General features: G+C 45.7%; 1 protein-coding gene and 1 long non-coding RNA gene across 8 annotated transcripts in view; one reads left to right on the top strand and one right to left on the bottom strand.

Moving 5' to 3' along the window:
* Positions 1-6,285, bottom strand: part of CDV3 (CDV3 homolog) — an 18,867-nt gene extending 12,582 nt beyond the window's left edge. For 3 of the 6 annotated variants that reach the window (XM_070433418.1, XM_070433420.1, XM_070433419.1), the window contains exons 1-2: positions 5,731-6,285; positions 4,921-4,997 (exon numbers count right to left, since the gene is read on the bottom strand). In XM_070433418.1, the coding sequence (XP_070289519.1) occupies positions 4,921-4,997; positions 5,731-5,964 (311 nt within the window). In that variant the 5' untranslated portion in view covers positions 5,965-6,285. Of the gene's footprint in view, positions 1-4,920; positions 4,998-5,284; positions 5,383-5,730 lie in introns of those variants that run through there. The other 3 variants (XM_070433422.1, XM_070433421.1, XM_070433423.1) reach the window with 2 other exon arrangements.
* On the top strand, positions 5,736-18,652 carry LOC139022362 (uncharacterized). 2 transcript variants are annotated; one of them, XR_011473692.1, is made up of 6 exons: positions 5,736-6,283; positions 7,348-7,435; positions 9,117-9,273; positions 9,619-9,725; positions 15,560-15,929; positions 18,580-18,652. It is a non-coding gene; the product is annotated as an uncharacterized lncRNA (long non-coding RNA). The 2 variants fall into 2 exon arrangements; XR_011473691.1 differs by lacking the exons at positions 15,560-15,929; positions 18,580-18,652 and having other exon boundaries at positions 9,619-10,230.

The following is an 18,652-nucleotide window of genomic DNA, read 5'->3' as shown; positions in this document are numbered from 1 at the left end:
AAAAATAAAGTAACTTGCCCAAGGTCACACACAAGCAGGAGTAAAATGCAAACCCAGGTTTGTCTTTCTCCTGAAGTCCATCTTTTTGCCATATTATCAACTCCATCCCATTGAGGAAACATGTCTTTCCTTGGGGACCCTATTGAGTTCCATGGTCAAGAACATTTAATTTGCAGTTTATAAGGGTATTGAATATAAAGTGACAATCTTAGTCCCTGTTATTAAACTTCAGATGGCTTCTCACTCTCAAGCCTTCCCCAGGAGCTGTCAGATTTCCCTTTACTGAATGATTTATAAAAATGCAAATACAGACCCCAGACTCCATAGTGACTGAGGATCCACAAAAGCAGCTTCTTGAAGCAGATAGTTTTTTCAATGTTAGTAGGTTAGAGGAAGACCTCTGGATGGCCACTTAGGGGAAGTGACTAGATGATAAGAATAATGAAAAACACACAATATAAAAGCTGGTCTACTTCAGGTCAAGCAGAACTTAAACGCTCATCCTAGCTGAGATTTACTTATGCCCCCAGCAAAGGTGAAGGATGTAAGTACAGTGGAACCTCAGTTCTAGAACCTAATTTGTTCTGGCTGTTCAAGAAGCGATTTGTTAGAAAACCCAAATAATTTTTTCTCCCATTAAAAATAATGTAAACTCAGGAGACCAAGATGGCGGCGTAGGTAAACACCGGAGACCGCTGCCGCAAACAACCATTTCAAAAATACAACTAAAAGACTGAACGGACATCACCCAGAACCACAGGAAGGCTGGCTGAAGAGAGACTCTACAACTAGAAGGAAAGAGAACAGCAAATCGAGGCTCAGAGGCGGCGCAGTGTGGAAAATACAAAGGTACCGAGGTGCGCGCGCAAAGCAGGCTGGTGGCTGAGGGCGCGGTTGTCGTTTTCTGTCGGGAGTGAGTCTCAGACTCTGGGCTCCAGATCCGGGCGAGTCTCTAGGGACCCAGACTCAAACGGGAGAAGCGGGATTATCTGGCATCAGTTGGAACCTGAGGGCAGCTTTCTCTCCGAGGTTTGCAGCGGCTGCCGGGGTTCTGAGAAGCAGAGCCTCTGGGAACGGGACTGAGCGCGGCCATAACTGCTCCCTCCGCCCGCCCTGTTGATCCCACCCCGCCCAAACCCTGCGCACAGCCATTTGCCGATCGCCTCAGGCAAAGGCTGGATTAGCGCCTCCCCAGAAGGCAGACGTTTTCCATACAGCTGATTCCTATAGCCAGTCGGCCTGGTGGTCAAATCCCTCTAGTGTTAACTACAACAATTAAGGCTTGGCTAGAACAAGACTGCGCACAGAGACCACCAGGGGGTGCACCAAGAAAGCATAAAAGATGCAGAGACAAAAAAACATGACAGAAATGGAGGATATGGAGCTAAGAATCGCAATTTTGAGGGCTTGCCATAAATTTGTGCAGAGCCTCACGAAAACTAATGAGATCCTCGATGCTACGATAAAGAAATTAGAAAGTAAGCATACACGGACTGAAATAAAGAATATTATACCCAATAGCAGACCAGAGGAGTACAATAATCAAACCAAAGATTCGACAAAAAACACCCAATTGGAAAAGCAAAATGAAAAAAGAATCCGAAAGTGTGAAGATAGTGTAAGGAGCCTCTGGGACAGCTTTAAGCGGTCTAATATCAGAATTATTGGAGTGCCAGAAGATGAGAGACAGCAAGATATTGAAAACCTATTTCAAGAAATAATGGCAGAAAACTTCCCCCATCTGGAGAAAGAAATGGACTTACAGGTCCAAGAAGCGCAGAGAACCCCAAACAAAAGGAATCCAAAGAGGACCACACCAAGACACATCATCATTAAAATGCCAAGAGCAAAAGACAAAGAGAAAATCTTAAAAGCAGCAAGAGCAAGAGGCTCAATTACCTACAAGGGAATACCCATACGACTGTCAGCTGATTTCTCAACAGAAACTTTGCAGGCCAGAAGGGAATGGCAAGAAATATTCAAAGTGCTGAATACCAAGAACCTACAACCAAGATTACTTTATCCAGCAAAGCTATCATTCAGAATTGAAGGTCAGATAAAGAGCTTCACAGATAAGGAAAAGCTAAAGGAGTTCATCACTGCCAAACCAGTATTATATGAAATGCTGAATGGTATCCTTTAAGAAGAGGAAGAAGAAGAAAAAGGTAAAGATACAAATTATGAACAACAAACATGCATCTATCAACAAATGAATCTAAGAATCAAGTGAATAAATAACCTGATGTACAGAATGAACTGGTGATTATAATAGAATCAGGGACATAGAAAGGGAATAGACTGACTATTCTTGGGGGGAAAAGGGGTGTGGGAGATGCGGGAAGTGACTGGACAAAAATCATGCACCTATGGATGAACACAGTGGGTGGGGAGTGAGGGTGGAGGGTGGGGTGGGAGCTGGAAGGAGGGGAGTTATGGGGGGAAAAAAGAGGAACAAATGTAATAATCTGAACAATAAAGATTTAAGAAAAAAAAAAAAAAAATGTAAACTGAATTACCATTCCAGACCCTCAAATGATTCCTTTTTAACCTTTCTTATGTACAGTACCTATCTAAGATCAAGTATTGTTCTCACAACTTTCCTTTTCACTTTGCTGCTATCACTAACCTTCTTAGAACTTATGGAGACTTACTGTATGTATTGAATAATCGGCACAAAAGGGTTGTCCCCTTGAGAACTGAAGCCTTAAGTTTTGTTCAACAACTGAGGTTTGATTGTAATTTAAGGAATGTTTCACCATCTCGGGAGTAGCCGAAATGAAGACTGAAATAGCCTTGAATATGGATATGGGATATATACTCAACGACAAAAATAGGTGTAGTTTAAAATGCTCCATAATATAACAAAGTCAATGTCTAACATTAACTTGAAACATTTTTCCCTCTAAAAAATTGCTACTCTTGCTAAAGTTCAACATGAGCAAACACTATGCCTCCAGTCATTCAAGTCTCCTCCAAGAATATGCAGTCAGAAGAGGCAGACCAAGAGCCTTATTCCACATCAAAACAGGAACCCCACACACAGGCAGTTCCACACACCCAAACGGCTAAGGGAGAAAACTCCAGTCTAATCACTGCTACTTCACACCAAGACAGAAGAACCAAGAGTGGAGAAGCTGCAGTTCCTCAAAGTCCCCGTCATCAATCAGGTTTCACTTTGGTTAAGCTCAGGAAATGATGTGGAAGAAGCTCGGACATTAATACCTAACTGTGGTAGATATTCAACACGTGTCAAAATTAGCCCTGGTTTTTGAATGAGTTAAGGCCATAAATATTACCATCTAGAGAGGTGAAAAGACATTATTTCTTTAAGGAAAATTATTTTCTCCACTGTGCCACGTGGTCACTGGCATCAGTAATTGCAAACTTCAAACTGGGATTAAAGGGTTTTAAATCTTAAACCAATGGAAGCCTATATTCATTTGTTTTTCCTACATTTATTTACATGACTCTAAAAATGACCGCACAGGTTGGAATTAAAAAACAAACACATCTGCCGAAACCGGTTTGGCTCAGTGGATGGAGCGTCGGCCTGCGGACTGAAGGGTCCCGGGTTCGATTCTGGTCAAGGGCATGTACCTGGGTTGCGGGCACATCCCCAGTGGGAGATGTGCAGGAGGCAGCTGATTGATGTTTCTCTCTCATCGATGTTTCTAGCTCTCTATATCTCTCCCTTCCTCTCTGTAAAAAATCAATAAAATATATTAAAAAAAAAAAAAAAAAAAAAAAACAAACACATCTATTTTTTATTGATTTCAGAGAGGAAGGAAGAGGGAAAGATAGAAACATCAGTGATGAGAGAGAACCACTGACCCGTTGCCTCCTGCATGCCCCCCCACTGGAGAATGCATCTGCAACCTGGGCATGTGCCCTGACCTGGCATCAATCTGTGACCTCCTGGTTCATAGGTCAACACTCAATCACTGAGCCACTCTGGCCAAGCCATAAAATATTTCTTAGTTTCAAATCTTCTAAAATTCAACCAATCCAGTTTTTAAAAATTACTGTTTTCTTGCCCTGGCCAGTGTTTCTCAATGGTTAAAGCATCGGCCCAAGGGGTTCTATTCCCAGTAAACCTGGTTTGCAGGTTCTATCCGTGGCCAGGTAGGGGTACGTGAGGGAGGCAACTAATTGTTGACTAACATCGACGTTTTGAACGTTTCTCTCTCGCTCCCTTCCACTCTCTCTAAAAATCAATGGAAAAAATTTCCTCTGGTGAGGATTAAAAAAAATAAATTACTGTTTTCTTAAACTGTAAAAATAACATGTTTGACTCTGTTCCTAGGAAATTCTAGGGAAAGTTCATCTATAGCATTAGAAGTGGCTATCCTTGCGGGGTGAAGGCACTGGCTACAAAGGGTTAGGAGGGGAGCTTTCTAATGTTCAGTTTCTTGACTCTGGTGCTCATTACACAGGTTGGTTCCACTGTGTGAATATAAAAAACCTGTACTTCTCTATAAGAATGCTTCAATTACAAAAATACATATTCACCTGCTTATTGGAAAGGACCTGAAAACCATCCATGTTATTTTCGAAACACAAAGAAAAACTGAGTTCAACCCACCAATATTAAAAGAAATACTTTGGAAAAAAAAAAAAAATAAATAATTTGAAACCACAAAATCAACTTTAGCTGTCTCAAATAAAAAATAAAAATTACAAAACCTAACCAGGGCTGGAAGTAGGCAAGCTCTCTCAGGATTTTGAAGCTGGCAGCTATTCCGATCAACATACAGAATGACTGCCATCACAGAGAGAAGGAATAGGCACCATCTATTAGAGCCCTAATGAGCATATCTAAAGCGCAAGGCTACTATGATGCTGTTTGGGGGCTAAAAGAAAAGCCAGACATACACCCCCTATCCTAAGGGTGATCTGAACATATCTGTAACAAGACCATACCTTATTTGCATTGCCTGAACTCTGAGGCCGCTGTAATCCACCTCTTTCTGCTCAAATTCTTTCCACTCATCTTCATCCTGTAAAGCACATACCATTCGATCAATTAAAGCTATTCGTCAAAGGACCCCTAAGGCAAAGATCGGACTATGAAAAGTGGATCACGTGGCTGGACCCTAAAAGCATGGGCTCATTTTTCTGGCCACAGCCCTTGTTTGATCCCCGAGGCCGACTAGGGCTGGAGGACGAATGTGCCCTTTCAACACTGTTACTTCCACCCGGTTCCTTCTACGCGAGCGGTTCATTGAAAACCCACCAGGAAAAGCCGAATGCAAAGTCAACAGCGAACCCACAACTTAGTGTCTACCTCCAGGTCGCCGTGTAACTCTTTTCTCTTTCACCGGCTTAGAGACCAAGTCATGCCAACGGGAGTTGCTACCATGCGATCGTCAGAACATTCAGCTCCGACGACGGCGCTGAGGCCAGAGCCCTAAAAGGCTCTAGGGGACGTCACTCGACACATGCTGCTCTGTGCCGGCGCCTCGGACCCAGACCCACTGCCCCGGGAGGGAGGGTGCTGCTGCCTCGGTCCCGGCTCAAGCCAGGCGCCTCCGGGTGCAGAAGGGCGGACCGGGAGCGAGGTGGGGGGGAGGGGGGGGTCCCCGCCGGCCCGACCGGAGAAGCCCACGTCACGTGGCCGGCCTCCGCGCCCGTCGGCCCCCGGGCCCCTCCCGGACGCTCCGCCAACCCGGCGGGCGGGGGCAGGCACATGGGCGCCCGCGCGCGGCCCCGGCCCGAATCCCGGCCCCTCACCTTCGTCACGGCCTTGGTGGCGGCCCCAGGGCCCGCGGCCCCCGCGGTCCCGCCGTCGCCCGGCCGGGTCCCCACGCCCGCCCCGCTGCCCGCCGCGCCCGCGGCTCCGCTGCTCCCGCCAGCGGCGCCCGTGGCGCCCGCGGCACTCGCTGCCCGGTTGCTTCGCTCCTTCTTCTTCTTCTTGTCCCTCTTGGCGAAGAAGTTGTCCAGGCTCCGCTCCTCCGTCTCGGCCATGGCCTTGGCCTCCTCGACCCGGATGGGTGGGGCCGGCGGCGGGCGCGGCCCGCGGGGCTCCGACCTCGGGGTCGACGCCGGCTCGGCGCTCAGGCTCCTGGGCGCGGCGACGCCTCAGCCCCGCGGGGTTGCCGAGGCGTGTGCGGCCGGGCAGGCGGCTCCCCCCCGCGAGCGGGCGGGCGGTGGTACGGTCCGCCGGATGGATCGCGCGCCGCTACTGGCGCCCGAGCCCGCCGAGGCTGCCGCCGCGACCCCGGCGCAGGATCCCGCCCGCTCCGCAGTCGGAGGGGAAAAGGAACGCGCGGCCAGAAGCTCCGGCGTGAGTGCTAGACTAGCGGCGGCGCGTGCGGGAGGGCGCGCGCGCGCAGGCCCGGAGAGGAGGGGAGAGGGGGTGGGGAGGGGAGGGAGGGGGAGGAGGGAGGGCGGGCCTCCAGGAGAGCGGCAGCGTCCGCCCTGCGTACTACGATCCGCCCACCGCTGTGGGGGCGCGGCAGGGAGGGCGGCGGGGGAGACGGAGGCGGGGCTGGAAAAGGAGCCAATCAGGTGCCAAGACGAAGCGCTTAGGCGACAATCCCAGCCACTGACGGGGCGGGGAGACGGTCTATGCTAAGTAAGTGACGTGTCTGATGACTCCGGTCTCCCGATTGGCGGAGGGTGTAGTCTTGAGGGTGGGCATTCGGAGGGCGTGCTGGGACTGGGCGAGAGCGGTCCGGCGGAAGGGGTGGGCGGGCCTACTCTGAGCGCATGCGTGGCGTACACACGTGCCCGCTCGCCCCGAGCGAACTGTGGCCTTGCGGTTTGAACTTCAGCGAAACGGAAAGACACTGTGTTCAAGATGGGACCGCCCCCCCTCTGCTCGCCTCTGTACTTCCACCCTCTCTGGTCCGGCAATTGTTAATTTTCATCTCACGGGATGATGATTATGAAAGTGGGCTTGTAGTTAGGTCTCGTTTAAAGATCTTTAATAAACCAATGGGTAGGTAGAAGGGGATTGATTTTGTCTGAACTCCACCCTCGGAGATGTCTATCAAGTTCAAGCTAAATAAATCTGATTCTCAAGCTCCCGATCTGGGAATTATTAGTACTTGTAAGATAAGTGGGGCAAGTGTAGGTGCATAGCAGAGTGCTTAATTAGATGCGAGATCAATTAATTTTTTAAATACATTTAAACAGTGCCCCCTGCCCTGACTTGAGTCGGGATGACGACTGCAATGTATCCTTAGCTTTTATCCCTAATAAATGGTCACAGGAATGGGGACAAAATGCCCATGCAGAACCTGGCGTTACCATTTAAGTATTCTCTGAGCTTTGAGAATGAAATGAATCCTTGTATATGCAATAGGTGGTCTAATGTAAGGTATTGAACGTTCACTTCCTCCTCAGGATAAAGGAGAGAACTGTCACAACCAGAGGAAATGACTCAGACACATCTCAGTAGCCTCATGGGATAGAGCACACACAGTAAATGGAGGTACTTCTTTGTCTTTTCCTTTACGGGTTCCCCATTAAAGGATGTCACCACCCCCCCCACACCCCTGTACCCTACCACTATATTAAAGAACTAAATCCAGAATATATTAAAGAAGTAAATCAAAGACCTAGCCTTGACCAATGACAAGTTTACATATTATTCCCCAAACGTAAACTGCCCTCAACGACAATTGTACTCAGGATGGGCCCCCTAGGGGACTTCCTTCTGTGACACTCATCTTCTGTGATGCAGGCCAACTTCAGTACTGCCCCTTCTCCACCTCCCTGAACATCTCCGACCAAATTTATTTTCTTTCTGTCCCTTCCTTTTTCCTTTTCTTCCATCTCCCTCCCCTCCCTCCCCTCCCCTCCCCTCCCCTCCCTCCCTCCCTCCCTCCCTCCCTTTGTCTGTTTTTTATCTATGAAGCACCTACTTAGCTATAGTTAAGGCAGTGTACAGCTTATTCTAGATTGAGAAATTTATTATTCCTGCCTTCAACTCACTTATAATCATAGAAGTGAAGATCTAGCCCTAGCTGGTTTGGCTCAGTGGATAGAGTGTCAGCCTGTGGACTGAAGGGTCCCAGGTTCGATTCCAGTCAAGGGCATGTACCTTGGTTGTGGGCACATCCCCAGTGGGAGGTGTGCAGGAGACAGCTGATCAATATTTCTCTCTCATCGATGTTTCTAACTCTATCCTTCTCCCTTTCTCTCTGTAAAAAATCAATAAAATATAAAAAAAAGAAGTGAAGATCTAGATATGAATCACTGAAATTCACTCCTCCCCTTTCTTAGGTCCCGATCAATAGATCAGTGTTTTGAAGGAATTGTTGACTTGGGAAAATGCAGAGACCTTAGGAACAGTAGTCGAGGGTAGATACAGCAAAGTTCCCCCTTACATTTCTCAGTGTGATTGATGGCAGGCTCCCAGAGCTTCATCAGGTGTAAGAACTTCAGGTCAGGCCAGTAGAGAGACCCGTGTCTTTGTGATTGTGTCATTGTCTATAATTAGTTTCTCTCCATGAAGCTGGACCTTCCTCTTTGAATCCCCTGCCCTGAAATGTCACCCAGGCAATGTTTTTATATAGTTGTTCTTAAATATCCCCGGCCACCCTCCTCCAGAACAGTTACTCAAAGTGCTAAATCTTGCTATCACCAGCCCCCTCCTCATTATCCTGCCATCGAAACACCTTCCAGCTCTCTTTTGATGAAGGTATCTTTCCCTCTGCTTCTAATGTTTGGACTTTCCCCATCTTTCAAGCAAAACAGACCTTCACTTGTCCTTGCTAGATGGAAAGTTGAATGATGGCGAGGATTCAGACCATTCCCAGGTATTTCAGCACATCTAAGGATCCTAATGCTGTCTGAACATGGAAATTTCTGTGTCTTCTGAAGTGGTACAGTCCAAAGGACATCATTTATCACCCTGGACGAGGCCCACTGAGCTCCAATATTCTGTGAGCTCAAAAGCTGGCAAAGGGCAGCTGGGCCCGGCCCCATTGTCCCTGGGTTCTATTCTGCTGATCTGTTTGTTCCAAGTTCCATTCTGCTACCTAGGCTGGAAATTCCACACATGCTCAGCTCAAAGGAATGCAGCTCTTGCTGGCCAAAGCGCTAGCCAGGAAATGAGGAGCAACTTTGCATTTGTGGCTTCTTTTCACTTGTGGCTTCCTCTCTCACAGCTGTGAGGCTGACTGTGCTACTGCCTGAGCTGTTCACCAACCTTATCCAACTGGAGAGCAACTACTTTCAGGTCACCTCGTCAGGGAGCCTCTGCTGACTTCTACAAGCAGCCTGGTTCCTGACCTTTAAAGGCCCAGAGACCTTTCATTTGACATGGTATTTAATTCCTTCCTAGTATTTCCATTATTTGTTTAACCCCTTCATTTATTTATTTATGTATTCATTCACTCATCATTAATGTAAAGCACCTACTGTATGCCAGGCCCTATGATAGGAGTTAAGGGTTAGTAAATCAAACATAAGCCCTGCCATTACAGAATTTACTGTATGGTAAGATGGTAGCTAGGAGCAGTCACATAAGTATACATACAATTATAGCCCATTGAAAATCCTTGCAAGTAGGAATGGTGTTGGGCATACAGCCTATATCACACAAATGTTTGAATGACGTTTGTAAAATGTGAAATGTCTCCATTAGTTCTTAATTTTCCACATTAACAGGTGAATGTACAAACCATGGACTATCTAAAAGTGTTCCTCAGCCCGGATGGTGTTGTTCAGTGGTTGAGCATGGACCTATGAACTGGGAGGTCATGGTTCTATTACTGGTAAGGACATATGCCCAGGTTGAGGGCTCGATCCCCAGAAGAGGGCGTGCAGGAGGCAGCCAATCAATGATTGATGTTTCTATCTCTCTCCTCTTCCTTCATCTCTGAAATCAATAAAAAATATATATATATATATATATTAAATAAATAAATAAAAGTGGCCCTAGCCAGTTTGGTTCAGTGGATAGAGCGTTGTGTTGGCCTGGGGACCAAAGGGTCCCAGGTTCGATTCCCACCAAGGGCTCATACCTTGGTTGTAGGCTCCTCCCTGGCCCAGGCCCTGGTCAGGGCTCATGCAGGAGGCAACCAGTCAATGTGTTTCTCTCACATCAATATTTTTCTCTGTCTTTCCCTCTCTCTTCCACTATCTCTAAAAATCAATGGAAAAATACCCTCGGGTGAAGATTAAAAAATAATAAACAAATAAATAAAAGTGTTCCTCAAAATTGTTCCTTGTTGGCTTCAGAACACATACTCTGTCACACAACAAAGAATTCAACCTGAAGACCCTCCTTTGCCCATCCCTGACATTAGGCCCTAGTTGGAGGATAAAGGGACAGCAAGAGGAATAAGGTCCCTGACACAAGTAGTTACCCCGAAGAGCTTGTTTCCAGAAAAATCTGCCATGCATGAGCGCTGCCCTGGCAACGCCTACCACCAAGGCTTGCAAAAGGGCACTGGACTTATTAAGCCAACCCCCCCTAATGGATCTGGTCTGCTGTTAGTTGGACCACATGAAGTTGCTGCTATTTGATTGTTTGTAACCTACCAAAATTTCACATGGTTCAACCTAATATATTTGAGAGTTAACAAACAAAAAATCCATAATTAAGTGAAGAGCTTGGGAATAACCAGCCTAACCCATCCAGGTGACTTCCCTGACTTCCTCTTAGGGGGCCAGGGCTGGAATGTGATGACAATAAAATGATCAACCTAATCAATTGTATTTTATGGAGAACACATGAAATAAGAATGAGGGATAAGAATGGAGTAGAGAAAGAGGAAGGAAAGGAAAGTTGAGTAAAAGCCAAAAGGCCAGAAGTTGGCACTTTATTACCCACCACTGCCCAGGAGAGAGAAACATGAAATTGGAGCTCACACAGATGTGCCCTATGAGGCAGAGATGACTCACTAAGCTCCACCCTGACTTGGGTGAAATCTTCTTCCCCTAACACATGGGAAACACCCACCAACCGGCCTGCTAATGACTCATTTGGCTTCCTGGGATTGCTGGTATTGGGAAAAGGGTGGCCAGTTGCCACAGGAGCATTCCAGTTACTGAAGGGCTAACACCAAGTGTTAATAAATTAATGGGTATATACTTCAGACTCCTGTGAGTTGGAATGCTGGGAGTCAGGCTCGTCCAGACTCATGAACCTCAAATACTGACTTGGCTGTGAAACAGGTTCAGATCTGTGGACATTCATTGAGGTACCACTACCCTGAGTGGCTTCTTTGGGAGTCAGATGACTCTTGCACAAAGCTGAACCTTCTGACTCAGTTATTTTTATCACAGCGTGCAGGGGATGTGATTATGTTGGCAAGACACGATTATCTTGTCCCTGACCCTTTCATTCTTAATCCTTCTTCATAACCCAACAGCTACATGTGAAATTGTCTGGCATTTTCTGCTCTGACTCAGAGCCACCCCAGTCCTAGATATTCAGGTCAGGTGAGTAGGTCAATGGTATTGCCATCCTAATTGGGTTAAAAAAGGCAGGGAAAGGCTGAGGGTATAGGGAGTGCAGAGAGATCTTCCCAAGTCCTTATTTCACCCTGCTCTTTGCTTCATTCATGGTCAAGAGCATGCTTCCTGGAGCCAGCCCTAGGTTCAAACCTCAGCTCTGCCTTTTCCCAGCAAGTCACTTAATTTCTTTGTGCCTCATATATATATTTTTTAATTTTTAAAGTGGGGATAATAAACACATCTATCACATGGAATTGTAAGGACTAAATGAGGGGATGAATTGAAGACCACTCAGTTCAGCACCTGGCAAATAGTCAACCCAATTGACGTTAGGTATTATTGATATTAATATTATTACAAGGCATGTATCACAAATTATACTCTCATGGGGCGCGGGGGAGAGACTACTCCTTCTATCTGTCCTTTCCTACTCTGTGTGTCATTGATTTCTGGGTCTTTAGTGCCTGCTGGCTGAGTTCCTGCCCCATGGTAGACAATCACTAAACAATTGTTGACCATTAAGAAAAAAGAAGTTGCCCTGGCTGGTTTGGCTCAGTGGATAGAGCATCAGCCTGCGGACTGAAGGGTCCTAGGTTGATTCTGGACAAGGGCACATGCCCGGGTTGTGGGCTCAATCCCCAGTGTGGGGTGGACTTAATCCCCAGTAGGGGGTGGACTTAATCCCCAGTAGGGAGTGTGCAGAAAACAGCCGATCAATGAGTCTCTCATCATTGATGTTTCTCTCTCTCTCTCTCTCTTTCCCTCTCCTTTCCTCTCTGAAACCAATAAAAATATATTTAAAAAAAAGAAAAGAAAAAAGTTAAAGTTTCATGCTTTGTACTGGCAACTACTAAATATGAAATTGCTTGGTATTTTGATATCTTCTCTTAAATCTCTAGGTGATACAGTTTTTACTCAGGCTAAGCTGTGAATGAGCAGCAAATGGCTGGATCAAAAAGCTGCTACAGGTACCCCATTTACCTAGTGACTGTGAGGCTCCTCCTGAGGAGCTCACTGCTACCTGCTCTCCATTCAGCCTTTAGAGCTGGCGAATCACTTGTCCAAGTTCTCAGCCCAAATAGAACTGGATTTACTGGCCTACTCCGCAGTCTGCTGTTAGAGCAGCGGTTCTCAACCTGTGGGTCGCGACCCCCTTGGGTGTCGAACAACCCTTTCACAGGGGTCGCCTAAGACCATCGGAAAACACATATATAATTACATATTGTTTTTGTGATGAATCACTATGCTTTAATTATGTTCAATTTGTAACAATGAAAATACATCCTGCATATCAGATATTTACATGACGATTCATAACAGTAGCAGAATTACAGTTATGAAGTAGCAACGAAAATAATTTATGGTTGGGGGTCACCACAACATGAGGAACTGTATTAAAGGGTCACGGCATTAGGAAGGTTGAGAACCACTGTGTTAGAGGGAGGGATCAGGAGTATCCTCAAACAATCATTGATTAGCCCTTCAAGTGATTACACAGGAAGAAAGCATTTTGATGACTCTGGTGCAACCTCCTGCTTGGGAGTTAATCCCAGATGGTGTGATTCTGGGGTCTACCCACCTCCAACACCTCCCTGGCCCCAGGCAGATCTCTCCCTCAAAGGGAAGCCCAGCCTGAGGAATGCCCAAGGATAGAAACGGGGAAAGCTTTGTTAGGCTGCCTGGGGCTTTCTCCCTTGTTGCAGAGGAACCTCCTATGGGCATCTGTGGGTCTTGGCCCTGGAGGAATAAAAAGTAAGTCATGGACTTGTAAACAACTGCAAATTTAGGTAAATCAATAAGGTACAATTATAAACTGTGTATTGAATCTGCTACTAAATGAAGCTCAATGAAAAATAACTCAATGTGCAAGTTCTCAGTAAAATGGCAAAGTTAAAGGTTTTTAGGGACTCTGTGCCTCTCCCTACCCTCTACCCTCACATCCATGGCAAAGAAACTCAGATCTCACTCCCCGCCCCCGCCCCCTATGCCCACCCCTCCAAACTGCAGCAGATCCACAATTGCTCAAAGACTTCTTATCACCATTTCCCAACCCAGTTCCCAGGCCCCCAGAGCTCCTCACATTTCCCAGGAAGTCTCATTTTCTTTGTGTGGGGAATGTGAAACCTTGCCCTGGCCGGTTTGGCTCAGTGGCTAGAGTGTCAGCCTGCGGACTGAAGGGTCCCAGGTTCGATTCCGGTCAGCGGCACATGCCCAGGAGGGGGCGTGCAGGAGGCAACCAATCAATGATTCTCATCATGGATGTTTCTGTCTCTCCCTCTCCCTTCTTCCCTGAAATTATATATATATATATATATATATCTCCTACTGCCTTCCAAACCAGGGTGTTCTTTCTAGATCAAGACATCAGCCCAGGTCATCACTCCTGTTTAAAACCATTCAATGACTACCGTGACTCTCAGGATAAAAGCTAAAATTCTTAACAGAATTTATAAACCTTTCACTTGGCACTTTTGAAATAAGAGGGTTTATAATCTCTTCAAAACCAACCAGAGTCCTGACATAATCTTAATTTTCCCAGCTGTCAAAGCTATTTAAGATGGATAAAGGCTGCATTAAGTTGTTAAAAGGTGAACTCATCTGGCCTGAATGGGTGTGAGTTCCAAGGGATTGTTTTTCTCCCCTTTCTTTGCTCCACCTGCTGCATGACCTTCTCCTTAGGTGACTGTGTGACCAGGTTCATTAAGACAGTCAGGGTGGAGAGGGCAGGTGTGTGGGCAGGGAGCTCAAGGAGGAGTTCTGTAGAGGAGGTCGCTTGTAATGCCAAAGAAACCCCCCAAGTGGACACCCCTCCCTCATTTCTACTCTTATCAGCACAATGCAACCGTCAGAATTCTTTTAAAAATATATATTTTTTTATGGATTTCAGAGAAGAAGGGAGAGAGGGAAGAGAGATAGAAATATCAACGATGAGAGAGAATCATTGGTCGGCTGCCTCCTGCACGCCCCCTACTGGGGATCCAGCCTGCAACCCTGGCATGTGCCCTTGACTGGAATTGAACCTGGGACCTTTCACTCTGCAGGCTGGTGCTCCATCCACCGAGCCAAACCAACCAGGGCCGGAATTCCTTTTAATGGCAAAAAGATTTGGAAAGAATGTGAATACTGAAGAATAGGAAATGGCGTATACACTACAGTTGGAATAATATGGTGCCATTTAAAAGGAAGGCTTTGAAGGCTTTGCAGCAACATGGAAAACCACATATGATGCCACATTTAGTGGAATGTAGATCATTGTCTGAGCCAAGAGAGGTGGTGTGGGTATGTGAGATGGTAACAAAAACATGGGTATCCCAACTGGATAGAACTGGGTGCTCAGTTCCCATATCCCCCACTCATGAGCTATGCAATCATTTGCAAGTTACTTAACTTCTTTTTAAAAGTGTAAATAATAATATAAACTGGATTATCTTTTTTAAAATATATTTTTTTGATTTTTACAGAGAGGAAGGGAGAGGGATAAAGAGTTAGAAACATCAATGAGAGAGAAACATCGATCAGCTGCCTCCTGCACACCCGCTACTGGAGATGTGCCCACAACCAAGGTACATGCCCTTGACCAGAATCGAACCTGGGACCCTTCAGTTCTCAGGCCTACGCTCTATCCACTGAGCCAAACCAGTTAGGGCTAAACTGGATTATCTTGAGTATTAGATAAGATAATGCATGGGAAAGTACCAGGCAGAAATTAAATTAGGAGCTCAATAACATTAGCTCACTTCTACTTCTCTAAATTGTGTGCTTAGAGGGAAGGCGGGGAGGGTGGGTGGGTGGGAAGAGATCAACCAAAGAACTTGTATGTACATATGCGTAACCCATGGACACAGACAACAGGGTGGTGAAGGCTTAGAGCGGGGAGCAGGGGCAGGCTAGAAGGAGTCAATGGGGGACAATATAGGACATATGTAATACTTTCAACAATAAAGATTGAATTTAAAAAATAAATAGTGTGTGTATATGTATTATATATATATATATATTTAATTTTGTAACAAAGACTTGAAGAAAATAATTAACAAGATTAAAGACTTTTTTACTTTCCAAACTGTTTTAATTATCTATTGCTATGTAACAAACTGACCTAAAACTTAGTGGCTTAAAACAACAACCCTGTTATTATTTCTCACAGTTGTCAAAAAGTCGGGAATTTGTACAAGTCTCAGCCAGGCGATTATTCTGCTCCACGTGGCATTAACTGAGGCCACTCAGTGGTATTTATCTGGTGACTGGGTTGGCTGGAGGGTCACGATGGCCTTCCCATTCATTGGAAGGCTGGGCTCATTGGGAATAATTTACCAGGAAGAAAGTGAATCATAAGAAGAGAAATTATATTATGCAAATGTGTGACGCTGTGAAAATCCAGAACAAGTAGTTCAAAAGAACAAGGTCCTTTGGCCCATCAAACGAAAGGAAACTCCTGTCTGTTTGGGAGATTCTGAGGCCTTCAGATGGACAGTAAAGGGTGTGGGAGCTCTGAACGATCCTGTCCCCGCCTACTGGTAAGTAAAAGACATATGTGTCTATCATTTTTTTATCCAATCCCAGAGGTTTCCCCCCTTTGCTTTCTCCCACCTCCCTAATTTATCATGTAACCCACTTACACCTTCTTCTTTGATTGCAATGTGTAAAACAAGATGAAAAACTGCATTCTCTGGATCATTATCCCAATCTGTTGAGATTCTGTTTCCTGGCAATTGTCAACAGTTTGGCTCAAATAAACCCACAAAAATTCTTAAATAAATAAATAAGGGGTGTGGAAGCATTCCCAGACCAAGTTGGGATGAAAGGCATCTTAGAGGAAATAAAAAAGCACTAGCAAAGGCATGAATGTGAGAGAATAAGGTACCTGTTTGGGAACGAAGGTGTAAATAAATTTGAAATGGGTGGTAAGTCTTGAATAAGCCATACTGTGAAGATTTTTGAATGCCGAGGTGAGGCCAGATGTATTTTATTTGTTAGGCCAAAGGCCTTAGTTAAAAACTCAAATGACCTATGGGGCCAGACAGAGAAGGTGAAAGAGTCCAGTAGTTTGGGTATAAAAACAATCAACCCGGAGGCAGCCACTACTCAACTTCAACACAGTCACCACTCAGGGATCAGAGGCACTTGGTCAGAACCTTTGGTTTTGCAAAAGAAGAAGAAGAAAAAAATCCAGATTCTATGTGACACTTCTTCCTTTTAAAATGTTAACAACTACTTAAAAGCTGTGTGCAGGCTGCCCTGGCTCCGTAGCTCAGTTGCTTGGAGTGTTGCTCTGATATGCCAAGGTTTGTGGGTGTGATCCCCAGTTCAGGTACATACAAAAATTAACCAATGAATGCATAAATAAGTGGATGTTTTTCTCTCTCCCCCGTCCTCCCTCTCTCTCAAATTAAGAAAAGTAAAAATAATTTTAAAAAAGCTGTGTGCAGGTTAAATAAAACTTGTCTATGGGCCAGATGAGGCCTGTGTGCAGCCATTTCATTACGTCCACTCTCCTTAGATATCTGCAGGCTGAATTGTGTGTGGAAAAGCGGCCGTGGCAGAGGTGATGGGGGGAGGACCAGGGAAAGGCCCGAGGACTCTGCTGCTTGGGCTCTCTTTCTGTCCTGACAAACCTGAGAGAAGCCATCACTGAGGTGTTGACGTTTTGTGGTGGTTGTTGTCTTTCAGACCCTTCGCTGCCCAGCACTGGCTTGCAAAGGAGCTTTGGATTGGGCTTAGCAGCGGGCTCTCACTCCTCAGGCTTTCTAACTAAAAAATTTTATACAACCCGTCATCCCCTTTCCATGGTTACTTGCTTTGTCCCAGGGGTGAGGCCTCATAGGCAGTGTGTTGTGTGTTATGTGTGTGTGTGTGTGTGTGTGTGTGTGTGTATGTGTGAGAGAGAGAGAGAGAGAGAGAGAGAGAGAGAGAGAGAGAGAATGAGAGAGAGAAAGAGGAGAGATATCTTCCTTCTCAAGAACCTTCTCAAGAATTAACAGCAGATCTGCTGGACTGAGCTATCTGAACCTGCCAGGAGCTGACTCTTATGGAAACAGACTCCTGCCATAGTCTCAGAGTGGTCACTGCCAAAAACTCATAATCTCAGCTGACTACCAGAGGTTATTTGCAACTATTATGTCTGTGCCCTAGATGACAGGCAACATAGTGGGGAAAAAATATTAGAATCAGCAGAGCTGGACTAGAATGATTTATCGGCTGGGTAACCTTGGTCAAGTCACCTTACTTCTCTGTGTCTCAGTTCCTTCATCCAGAAAATACAGGCAGAAGTATTCACCTCCCAGGGGGTACTGTGAGGATGCAGGGAGATCATGGCTGCAGGAGTGGCTGACACCCAGTCATGCTGGACTTAAGAGGAAAGAGTGAAGGAATCAAAACTAAGGAGATAGGGATTTAAGTGGTATGGGGTTTTGTTGTTATGTTTTTGTTTTTTAAGTGACTAAAAAGACATTTAAAAATATGTTTTTATTGATTTTGAGAGAGAGAGAGAGAGAGAGAAGGGAGAAGGTGAGAGAAAGAGAGAGAGAGAGAGAGAGAGAGAGAGAGACATTGATGAGAGAGAAACATCCATTGGCTGCCTCCTACATGCCCCCTAATGGGGATCAAGCCTGCAACCTGGGCATGTGCCCTGATTAGGAATCAAACCAGTGACCTCTTGGTGCATAGGACGATGCTGAACCAACTGAACCACAGCTGGCTGGACTGGTCTTGATTTAAGTTTTGACTCCACTACTTATAACAGCCACCACGAGTTCAGTAATTACGATGCACCAGGCTTTGTGCATTATCTTTTGAAATCCTTTCAATAACTCAGCATGGATGGAGGTACTATTATCCTCACTTTACAAATGAGGACACAGAGGCACAGAGAGGTTAATTAACTTGCCCCAAGGCCTCCCAGCTAAGTGGCGAAGCCAGGCTACCTGACTCCAGAGCCTATATTGTCTAGCTATGTGAGTAAGGATAAGACCTGTAATATGGGAAATCTTATTGTGAGGGTTAGGAAAAATGTATATAAAATCACTATCATGTCAAATGCCTGGAATTTCATGGCGATTAACTGTTTTTTACTAAATGCTCAGTGTTATGGGTTGAATTGTGTCTTCCTTTAAAAGATGTTGAAATCCTAACTCCTAGTGCCTGTGACTGTGACTTATTTGGAAATAGGATCTTTGCAGATGATCAACTTAAGATGAGGTCATTAACATGGAAAATGTGGACACAGCAACGCGCACACAGG

This window comes from Myotis yumanensis, unplaced genomic scaffold (assembly GCF_028538775.1).
Source record: "Myotis yumanensis isolate MYYU_CA2020_CCGP unplaced genomic scaffold, mMyoYum1.0.hap1 SCAF_14, whole genome shotgun sequence".
NCBI classification, from domain to species: Eukaryota; Metazoa; Chordata; class Mammalia; order Chiroptera; family Vespertilionidae; genus Myotis; species Myotis yumanensis.
The sequence above is the reverse complement of the archived record's forward strand: the minus strand, read 5'-3'. Positions and strand labels throughout refer to the sequence as shown.